At 48.7% G+C, this 10,672-nt stretch overlaps 1 protein-coding gene across 1 annotated transcript in view; it reads left to right on the forward strand.

Moving 5' to 3' along the window:
- NCKIPSD (NCK interacting protein with SH3 domain) overlaps positions 1-9,253 on the forward strand; it is an 83,307-nt gene extending 74,054 nt beyond the window's left edge. The window contains exons 10-13 of the mRNA XM_067544251.1: positions 823-951; positions 3,599-3,691; positions 6,430-6,602; positions 7,505-9,253. Of these exons, the coding sequence (XP_067400352.1) occupies positions 823-951; positions 3,599-3,691; positions 6,430-6,602; positions 7,505-7,708 (599 nt within the window). The 3' untranslated portion in view covers positions 7,709-9,253. The remainder of the gene's footprint in view (positions 1-822; positions 952-3,598; positions 3,692-6,429; positions 6,603-7,504) is intronic.
- Positions 9,254-10,672: the final 1,419 nt, after the last annotated feature.

Here is a 10,672-nt window from a genome sequence, read left to right on the forward strand (position 1 = left end):
GATGCAAAATCTGTCCAGTTAGGTTGGTTTCTTAACCCCAGTTCACCTCATACGCTATGTATCCTCCTTTGTGAAGGCCTCCATAAGAAAACGCATCTTCTGGTTGCATTCCATCCCACTGTGCCCTCCATCTTGTCTGTATGCAGCTGCATGTCAGCATTGGGAAAGTTTTGAGCTTGCCTTCCCCTAACTGCTGTTGGAGAGGTTTGGGTAGGAGTCTCCTGAGCTGGTTCACTAGACTCTGTGATAAAAGTGCACAATCTCTGGAGCCAGTGAAATGGGGAGCGCACAGAATGAATCTCTTCTCAAGCTTTCAGAAACATGTACTCCTCTCCTAGTATAACCGGTGATTATTTCCTGCAGGTGGCCTTGTTTGCATGGGCTACTGTGCTTTCCTAATAGCTAGGTTAAAATGGGTTATTACGAATGATTTGGATTAATTTTAAATAGATTAAACTACTGGGTAAGTATATAAATCTCTTCTTGCCCTGAATGCTTATGTTCTTTGGTTGGTTTGCTGCTGGGACAGTAGCTAGAGTAGAATTCAGGAATGTATTTACTCAGCAAAACTGCTAGTCAGGTGCCCTGCTCCCAGCATTGCTGTGAAATGTGCATAGTTTGTTATCTGAGCCTTTCACATCTCCTACCATGAAGACCCTACAGATGGCCATCCAGTGACCAGGATGTTATCTCCTGGGGGGACTGAAATTGCAGTTGATTTATGCTCGTAAGTGTAAAAGAAACAGGCGATGTCTTGCATTAGAGAGGGCAGCATGTTTTATCAGCATCAGATGCTGAAAACCCCTTTCTCCTCACATACAGAGCACCTCAACTCACAGTTTGTCCAGTTCCTGTTGGATGTGATTGAAGATGGGCTGCCCTCCGATACCACAGACCAGCTGCCTGACCTATTTGTTAATGTCCTTCTGGCCTTTAATTTGCACATTCCAGGTCAGTGACTACTTTTTCTCACTTTTACAGCTGAGGGGCTTGGCAGGATTCCAGGGGTCTTGGGGAGAGGTCCCTTGACCTCCAGGCTGCACTGTGCTAACTTGCCATGTTCCTTTCTCTTATTTATTCCCTCTTTTACTCCTCAAAGGCTTCTGTTGTAGGGTACGGAGCAAGGACCTAGAGAGAGAATGCCTTTGGGGCTGGTTATGATTTTAAATTGCCCTCTAAGGAAAATGTCTCCAGGCATATCTGTGTGTGTGAGAGAGCACATTCCCTGACTCCTCCTTTTCCTAGTCTCTGGTCAGAACTGAGGTGAATACAACCCCAGCCTGGGGTTCCAGGTGAAAATACCACTCTAAGTGAAGGAGAGCTTGTCACAAACCAATGAAACCCTTGGGGCAGGCCAAGCCATCCATTCCCTCCACTCTTTCAGTCAGTTATTTTGGTGGGGTTTTATATCCTGTCATGCACTTGCATGGGTTAACTTGACAGGAACATCTAACTGGGAGTGATGCAACTTCAGTGGGCACTGGGGCAACAGCCAGCTCCACCCTAGTGGGTCTCACGCTTCTGCCCCTTGCGGTGGGCCAGGGAGTCACCGTCTCCCCCAGGAGATACTGTGCTGTGGCTCCCTCCTGCCGGCTGGGGCTAAGGGTTCTTCCCTTCTCTGTTCCTCTGACTGTAGAGAAGCATCATCTCCTCACCTGGAGGAAGTTTCTCCTCCAGCTGCCACACACCTTCTGGCAGTTTCCTCCCCCCCACTCCCTTCCTTTAGGGAAGGCAGGGTTTAAGTACACCTGGAGTAGCCCTTCATTGGGTCCAGGTGTCTCTAATTGCCCTGCAGCAATCTCTCCTCTGCTTGCAGGAAAAAGGGCTTTTGGCATTCTTGGGCTCACACCCCGGCCCTGTTATACCCTTTTGTGGCCATCTGGCCCGTCTTTACCACAGCACTTCTAGTATAATTCCACAATTACTAATCTTCTCCAGGTGATTGGCAGAGCTGCTACTTACCGTGGCTGTGGGTCCTGAATCTCATTAAAACTGGATGTGTTAGAATCAGTCTCCAAAGCATATTCTGCTAGGCATCACTTTCTCCTGGATTTCTTGCTCCCTCGTCATTCCTGCCATGTTGAGCTCCCTTATGAATAGGCAAAAGACCTTGTCTTGTGGAAAGAAGCTTAACCTCTTCCAGCTGCTGCTGTTTGCAAGCATTTTGGAGTCTGTAATCATTAGAAGATGGAAGAGCAACATTAGGACCTAGTATCGGATTTTGCTTGTTAATCCTGAATATGCAAGATCTCCTGTTGCTGTGTTGTAATTGTCTTTCGTTGTTTCCTTGCTATTATTCTGTACAGTGCCTTTATCCTGTCTTCATGGAGAGGGATGGTGAAAGTAGCGAGGACGTGTCCAGTAGCTCTCCCTGTTATTTTGCATTCCATTTTGTTAACACTCAGGCAATAGTGATTTTTGTTTCTAATTTCACGTGAAAGTTTATCGCACAGAGACTGATTAAGTATGCTCTCTTGGTGGCTTTCATTCATTATCCTTTCTTATTGTTACACAGTGCATTTACTGGCTTCTGTAATTAGGCAATAACACATGACAGGTGGTGTGTTTCTGGGGGATTATTGCCCACCTGGGGTGTAGCGAGAAGCTGAGAGCAGAGTGGCTTGTACTCCTATTCTGAGAACTTGCTAAATGATCTTCAGGCTCCTTATTAGTAGGTTGAATTTTTATTCCCAAGACTTCAGAATATTAGCAGATCACTAGTGCAGAGGTAGCTAAAAGCTTTCTTAGGATCTGTTAGCAGGTCAACTCCTTTCCACCTGAAGGATCCTGAAGTACTGTTCAAACTACACAATATATACAGGGATCCCTATCCCCACCACAGAAGCACTTTGGCTATGTTCCACCCAACAGTTCAGAGCAGGAAGAGATGAAATAAATCTGTGCCCAAATGAAACCTTAGGGAGGCAATGTAACTCAAGTAAGAATTTGGTCGAGACACTAGGATTAATGCATGTATTCTTGCAGAAATTTAGCTCTTCCTCTAATCTGTTTGTCATCTCATACAAAAGATGACACTTTCTGCCTCTGAGCTTCTCTTGCATCATGCTGAGGCTTTAGCGTCATTACTGGGTACAGTTCATCAGCACCTGGTTTTTCCTTGGGGAGTGTTTTACATGTCCATGCACAGCCCTTACTTACTTTTGAAAAGATGACAGCCCACTGTAGGTATTGCTGATCTGGGATTGCAAAGGAGATCCTAAAGTGGGGTGGGAGCGTCCTCTGGCTTCAAGTGTTGGATCTCATACAGAACAAAAGTGAAGTTTCAGAATATAAAGCCTTGCAGAGTATTCCAAAGGCTGCTCTGATTCCCTGGCTGGGAGCCATCGGCAAACCAGCTCACCAAGTGTAAATTCCAGAGTGTTTATGCATTACATTTGGAAGGGACTTCGTCAAGCCCGGGCCTCTGCCACTCTCCTTGTTCTGAGCATGGAAATGATTGTGACACCCCCAAAGATTCCCATGTCTGTGGCATGAAGAAAGGCTTAGAATTTTGTCTCTTTTCCTTTGCTGCTCTCTTAAACCAACCTGAAATCTGTTGCAAAGAGATCTCCCTGTTAGTGAACCTGTTTCATCTTAGTTCCAGAACACAATGTGATCATGACCACGGTAAGCAAGCACTCCAATGTCAAGACCTTCACAGAAAAGGTGCTGTTGATACTGAACAGAGGAGGTGAGTGTCTCTGCAACTTTATTACATTCCCGGTGGGTGGGAAAGGCTAATGGCAATACAGAACTAGAGGGATGAGGCTGATATCATTAAGAGGTGAAAGAGTTAGAGAGGGTGGCTGAAAGATGAGCAAAAAGCTCCAGTAAGATTTGCTGCTTTCATACAAGTCTCAGTGTGAGCTGGACAGGGCTGCATCCCTGAGGAAGAAACTGTCTGAAATAAAGCAATGTTGATGACAACTGCTCAGTGGTTCCCAACCCATGGCCTCAGTGTCTTTCAGAGTGGCCCGCAGCTCCCCTCCTGCTGGCTGCAGAAGGGGGCAGCTGCCTAAGTACCCAGGTGGAGTGCATTGCCAGTGCAGGCTCCTGGCTGCAGCCAAAGGGAAGGGAGATCAGTGCTCCTCTCCCCCTGGCTGTAGCAGGCAGCACGGCAAAGCAATCCGCCTGGATCCCTAGGCTCTGGGGTCCAGCACTGAACTCCCATCCCGCTGGCTGCAGAAGGGAGCCACTGCCTAGGGACCCAGGTGGGTGGAGCAAGTGGTTTCCCTGCTGCAGTCAGGGGGATGGGAGATCCTCCTTGCTGAACTCCTTCCCCCTGGCTGCATTGGGGGGGACGGGATGGGACAGGACTGGACTGGACTGGTGGCCCAATTATATTTGTGGCCCTCAAGCCAAAAAGATTGGGAACCACTGTGCTAAGTAACTAATAAAGGCAGGAGGGTTGATGTCCCTGAGTCCATGTGCTGACATTAGGGCCACCTTTTGTGGGAATAGCTAGACTAGGCTTAGCAGGAGTCGATTGTAATTGAGAATTGTAGGTAAAAGTCGATTTCAGCTGACACTGAAATCAACTAAAAAACTCAATTGATTACAAGTGGGAGTGCTGCAGGGATCAGGTGTCACCAGCCCCACTCACTCACAAGCCAGGAGTGTGGGAGCTGTCCCCTCCCCCCGCAGGAACTATTCAGCAGTGGGATGACCTTTCTGGGAGCCAAGGGCTCATCCTTCTCCTTGCAGCCCTGGCTGGGAGTCTCTGCTCCACTGGTCCAAAACCAGAACCACAACCTTCCTCCCACCTTGCGCCTGCAGGGACTGGGTGTCACCAGACCTGCAGGGAGCCCTCTGCTCTGCTGAGCCAGGATGACCCCAGCCTTCCCCACACCTTGTACCCTGGTGTCTTGGGCCCCTCAGCCACACAGGGAGAGCCCTGCGGTCCAGCTATCAGCACTGCTCTACCCCCACAATCAGAAAAATAAATATAGTTAAAAATGTGGGCGGGGAGGGGAATCTTAAAAATCAAAATCCTTCCAAATTAGAAAAAGATAAAAATTGAACTCTGCCAAGCCTACTTGTGGCACGGCAGCGTAATCTCATCCCTAGAATGGAAGCTGGTTTTTCTCTTGTCTTCATACCCCTCCTGAGATGCCATTCTGTACCCCACATGCCAGGATCTGCCTGCCTTCCTTGGCTGTCGAGCTCTGAATCACTCCCCTGGTACGCTGGGGTGCAGGTACCCCAGACTGTAGGTCCACAGGGAATACTTTCCTCAAAGAACATTGCTTACAGGTACACTCTCCCTTTTCAGGTCACCCAGCTCTAGTATAGCGTTAAACTCTATTTGTAGAGTTTTTGTAAAGCAGATTAGAAACTCACAGAGCTCTGCTCCCAGTCAGCACAATCTCACGTATTTCTACCTGTTTGTCTGCCAAGGTGCATTGTGCTTATTAATACCTTCTGGAGCAGTGGGGCCCTGCTGTCTTAGCTTTGTTTGTTGACATGCTTTTAAGTAACCCGTCCTGTGTCTATGATATTTATAGTTCTTTACTCTGGCTTCAGTTCTTCTCAGGATTGTAAATCATGGGCTTTGGACAACGTCAGTCCGCCTGCATGCAGCCTCTGTGGCCACCTGGCTTCCTTCCAAACCTTTGCTTAACACTTACATTGCCCAATTACTTAATGCTACCACCTCACCGAGGGGTTGCAAAAAACATCAGGAGACTCAAGCCTTTGCTAGCAACAATCTTTTAGTGAGACTTCAGCTTCCTCCTTCCCCTAAGGCAGAGGAGAGGGGCCACTGCATATCAGAAGCCTCTCTGAGATGTGAGTATTTCTCTGAAGAGAGCAAAAATGCTGTGGCCTATTTAAACCTGGAGCTGTTTATTATTTTCTTGCTTCCGGGTAGGTTATTAGGCTGGTCTCCAAGGTGAACGCTTGTTTCAAATAGAAGCTCTGCTGGCCTCGGGGGCTGTTGAGGGGGTGTTTCACCAAAATTAATAAACCAGGAAGAAAATAAAGTGCAGCTGTAGCTGCTCAGGGTGGCCGGCAAGTTCTGAGGGGCACTGGGTGATGCTGAAGTAATGAGCTTTCCCTGTGATGCATTAGGTGAAACAAATAATGATTAATACTTAGACTAATATATGAGTTTAGTCTCAGCTCAGTGCCCTGCAGAGCCGTCATCCCAATTATGCAGCCCAGTATTAGGCATTCTTTTTGCTGGTGTTCTCCCAGCGTGCACAGCTACCAGACATGGCCTAGTGTCTGAACTCATACGTTGGAGTAGCTATCTTAGGTCAGGGACAAAGTCCTCAGTCAGGCACTTGGAGCTCAAGTGATGTCCTGGTGTAGATATTCACCCCGAAGAAGGTGGCTAACGGACGTGAACAAATGCTGCATATAGATTTTAACACAGACCTCCTTTCTCTGACAACCCATCTTCCATCCCTTCCCTGGCCTGGACCCCAGATGATCCGGTTTGTATCTTCAAGCACCAGCCTCAGCCTCCCCATTCAGTGCTGAAGTTCCTTCAGGACATCTTTGCCAGCAAGGATACCGCAAACATCTTCTACCACACGGACATGATGGTGATGATCGACATAACGGTGCGGCAGATTGCAGATCTCTCCCCTGGAGACAAGGTGCTGAGCGAGAGGGACCAGGGCTGGGCTCTGGGGCCTCTTGCTACACACAGCCGTGGTGGGGAGGGAAAAGGAGGGGGTTCTAGCAGTGAAGCAGAACGGTCCGGATGAGTAATGGTTGCTCTGGGCTAGAGTAATCAGTGATTTCTGTAGCCCTTTTCTTTCCTGTCTTCAGCCTGGTTGGTAGAGTTGGATTTAGGCCAAGCAATGCACAGGTAGTCCTTGGCGTCTCCTGGCCCATTGCTAACTCAGCAGCTGTAGGCCAGCCCTCATTCTTCAGCAACAGGACCAGAGAGTGAGGCAAGCCCAGTCTGCCCCTGTAGCAGCTGGAGGAAGGACGCAGCCCAAGTACTTGACTAAAGACTCCTTTTAGGGAGTTGTTGCCAATTCTCTGTACCTCAGAGCCCCTCCTCCCCCCACATTGCTGTCAGATAAGCCCTTGGGAGAACTACAGTGATCAGGGAGTTGGGATCAGTGTGAATAGGGAAAGGCAAGAAAATTTGCCTCATCCATCCGCTCTCAGAAAGAAAGATGTCAACAGAACTTACCTACGAGAATCATTTCTCTGTTTCAGTTGATGTGTTCACTCCCCACCCTGGGTGACTGGCTGCTGTCCCGTCTCTCTGGGGACTTCCAAGGGAAAGGGAGTTCCTTGCTTTAGCCCTCTCACTAAAAGTAGATCAGTGGGATCTGTTGATGAAACTGTTGTAAGTTGCTCTGAGAGAAGCATTAAGATTCCATAGATATGAATGATTTACACGGAAAAGCAGGTGATTACAATGGAATCACTCTCCTGGTGGTCACACAGTAGCAGCTGTTCCAATGTTCATGCTTTTTGAGAGCTGGAACACTTGCTTATCTCATTTAAATATTTCATTGTGCTCTGTCTCTCCCCACTGCAGCTGAGGATGGAGTATCTGTCTCTGATGCATGCAATCATGCGTTCCACACCCTACCTGCAGCATCAGCACCGTCTCTCTGACCTGCAAGGCACCTTGCAGCGCATTTTGGCTGAGGAAGAGGAGGGGCAGCAGTGCCAGATGGACAAAATGATCATCTGGGAAATGTATAAGGAGTTCCCAGAAATCTCTCCAGGAAGCAGCTAACTGACCATCGACTTGGACTGAGAAAGAGAACCACTTGGAACAAAAATGTCTCATGTTGACACTTCTCCCTCTCCCCTGCCAGTACTGCTTATACTTTATTATTCCTCCAGGTGCGGCAGAGGGTTCCGGCAACGTGCTGACGGGCCCTGTAGAAGTGTCAGCAGTAGAATACCCCAGCAGAAAGCATTTTAAGGGCACTCCTGAAGTCTGACCCTCTGTGAGAGTTTTTACCCTGAATGGAAGAGAACATGTGGATTGCATGCTCTGACTGGGACAGGAGGGCATTTATCAGCTGTGCGGGTATTGTTAACAGGAGGCGACACAGAGTTTGAGAGGGACTTACCAACCTGGATGGCTTTAGATGTTTAGCTGCTCTAGGTTCTGAGGTCCCAAGTAAAAAGCCTTTGCCTTCACGTATCCCTTGCCCCTGTACATGTCTCCCCCGGCACTTACCACGTGGAGTCAACCAGTGTTTGGTAGAATCTTTTGTAACATCTGTTTTGTTTTCTGCTGCTAGTCCAAATGTGCTGCAGTCCTGGCGATGGGGATAGCTAGCTGCATCTCCAACACTGTGTGGTGAGCTTTTCACTCCCCCCTGACCCCTGGCTTTCTCTCTGGGTTACAATCCCACAACTGGGATCCTAAAGGCTTCATCCCAGCAGCTGCTTTTTCTAGTCAGCTTTACATAGCTGATTTAAATCTGCGTTTCTCTCTCACTGCGCCGGCAGAGTAGTAACAGCTGCCCAGGCAATGTTAATCTTTTCAGGGGCGTCTGGCCTAGATGCAGTGCTAAGGCGTGTCCTGGCAAATGAAAGCTGCACTTGTCTCCTACTGTCTTCCCAGCCTTGTAGCCTCTGGTATGCCACACAGAGGTGTGTATTTGTAGCTTGGGGCATGGATGCTCTGTTCTTAAAGCCTGTGGATTTCTTGCCTTGAGCTCAGTAGTGATCGATTCTGCCTAGCTGTACCTCCTCCCCATGTGACAGTGACCTGACGGTTGCTTGAGCCTGGTGTCCAGTAGCTCTGCTTGCGAATATGCACAAGTGTGGAGAATCCTCAATATTTTCTCTAGGCCTCTAGCGAAATGGATCAATCCATTTCTTATTTATATGTTACAGCAGTAGTCACAAGCTAACATGGGTCTATGATACATATAATGTTATGCACATGCACTGTGTAAGTGATTGCTCTGGAGCTTTGCAGTGTTTTGTGTAGAAGCCGTTAGAAATGAAACTGGAAATACTTCGGCAACTGGTTATTAGAATCTGAATAAACAAAACTTGACGTCTGTGTGGTGAGGGTTTGGGCCCCAGCCGGGATGTGGCTGGGAAGCGCAGGAGGGGAGCTTCTGATGGTGGCCCTGCAAGCTAAAGAGGGTGAGTGGATCATGAAATCCGTGTTGGAGCAACCCAGGCTAATGAGCAGCTCTGTTGGAAACAAATCTGTTTTCCCTATAAAAATGTATGAATGTCAAAAGGGATCTGTATTTTCTTAATCACTAAAGTCAATGTAACATGCAAAGGAATAAAAATGTCTTAAACGCTGGACTCCCGAGAACACTTCTGCCGCCTGCTGCATCCGATTACTGTATGAGACTCTGTCGTGTGCTTATTGTGGGGACTGAGGAAAGGTCAGTGAGAACTGGTGTGAACCCGTCATTGGTTGTGTGTTCACTGAACGTTCGTGCAAAGCATCAGATCGCTAGCCTTTAAATGGGAGTTACTGTAATTCAAGAGTCCATTTTCAGACCCTGAGCCCAAGGCAGGGAAATACATGAACCCCAAACTGGGGCCAGCAGCCCCCCTACAAACCACTGGCACCAAAACCCAGCACCCCTCAGCCATCCCAATGAAAGGGTGGGCGGAAAGGGGGAGAGCTAGCTGTTCTGAGAATTCCTGCTCCAGCTAGGAAGGAATAAAAGTCGGGGAGACAGTGTAGGGAGGCGGTTCCAGGGAAAGAACTCTGCCCAGCCTGGCCCAGGTGGAGCCGTGGAATGGCGAGCAGCAAGTGCTGGTGGAATGGCGTCTGTCACCTTTGGTGCAAGACACATCACAATCCGTAGCCTGCACACGATCGCTCTGTTAGATTAAGGGTTTATGAGAGTTGAATGCTAGTTCAATTCACATCACACAACCTCCGTCTTCTTCCAGCAGAGCTTCCAGTTTGCCTAGCATCCTGCATCACAGAGGATTATGAACTGTCTTTATTAAGCATGAAAGAATCAAGCTGCTGCTGTTGCTGCTAGATGTGTACCTGTTACCAAACCCTCAACCCTTCCCATGGCAATTGCTGTGGGGTTTCTTAGGCGTCCAATGACCTCAGGTGAAATGAGCTGGAGGGGAGGGGTTGCTCCAGCCTCATTCTGATGTGCTCGTTCGAGTATTGTCTGATGGAAAGTCCATGTGTTGACTCTATGGTGAAACCTGCTGTGGTTGCCTTGAAGGTAGGACTTGTTTGACTGGGCTGTTGAAGGCTGTTCTAGGCATGTGTTGGGTAATTCTTTTCAGTTTCAGCCCCCCCTGAATTGGGGCAAAACGTACCAGAGCCTTGGACTTGCCTGGCAGCCCCCTTTCTCTAAAGGTACCCTCCAGAGAAACTATTTCTGTATGGGACAGGCCTTCCTGTGCTTCATACCACGGGCTTGGACTGGCTTGTCTGGTCATCAGAGCAAATCAGGAAGAGACCTGCTTCCCCTCCACTGCCGGTGGCTGCCGGATCGGGTCCCTGCTCCACATGGGGTGGGTGGCGGCTCCAGTGTCTGGAGAAAGTCAGCAAAAAGGGCAGAAAGTGCGGAGCTGTGGGGAGCAAAGAGGCAACACTGCAATGGGACAGATGCAGTCCCTGCTCCCCCACTTCGCTGGTGCAGAGCCACACTGGCTCTGCAGTGCTCTGGTCACAGATGCCTGGAGGTCTCTGTGATGCTGTCAGGCCAGATGCCAGCCCTTTCCTAGCTGCAGGCATTAG

This window comes from Emydura macquarii, unplaced genomic scaffold (genome assembly GCF_026122565.2).
Source record: "Emydura macquarii macquarii isolate MOO-44397 ecotype Brisbane River unplaced genomic scaffold, CSIRO-AGI_Emac_v2 contig_968, whole genome shotgun sequence".
Lineage (NCBI taxonomy): Eukaryota > Metazoa > Chordata > Testudines > Chelidae > Emydura > Emydura macquarii.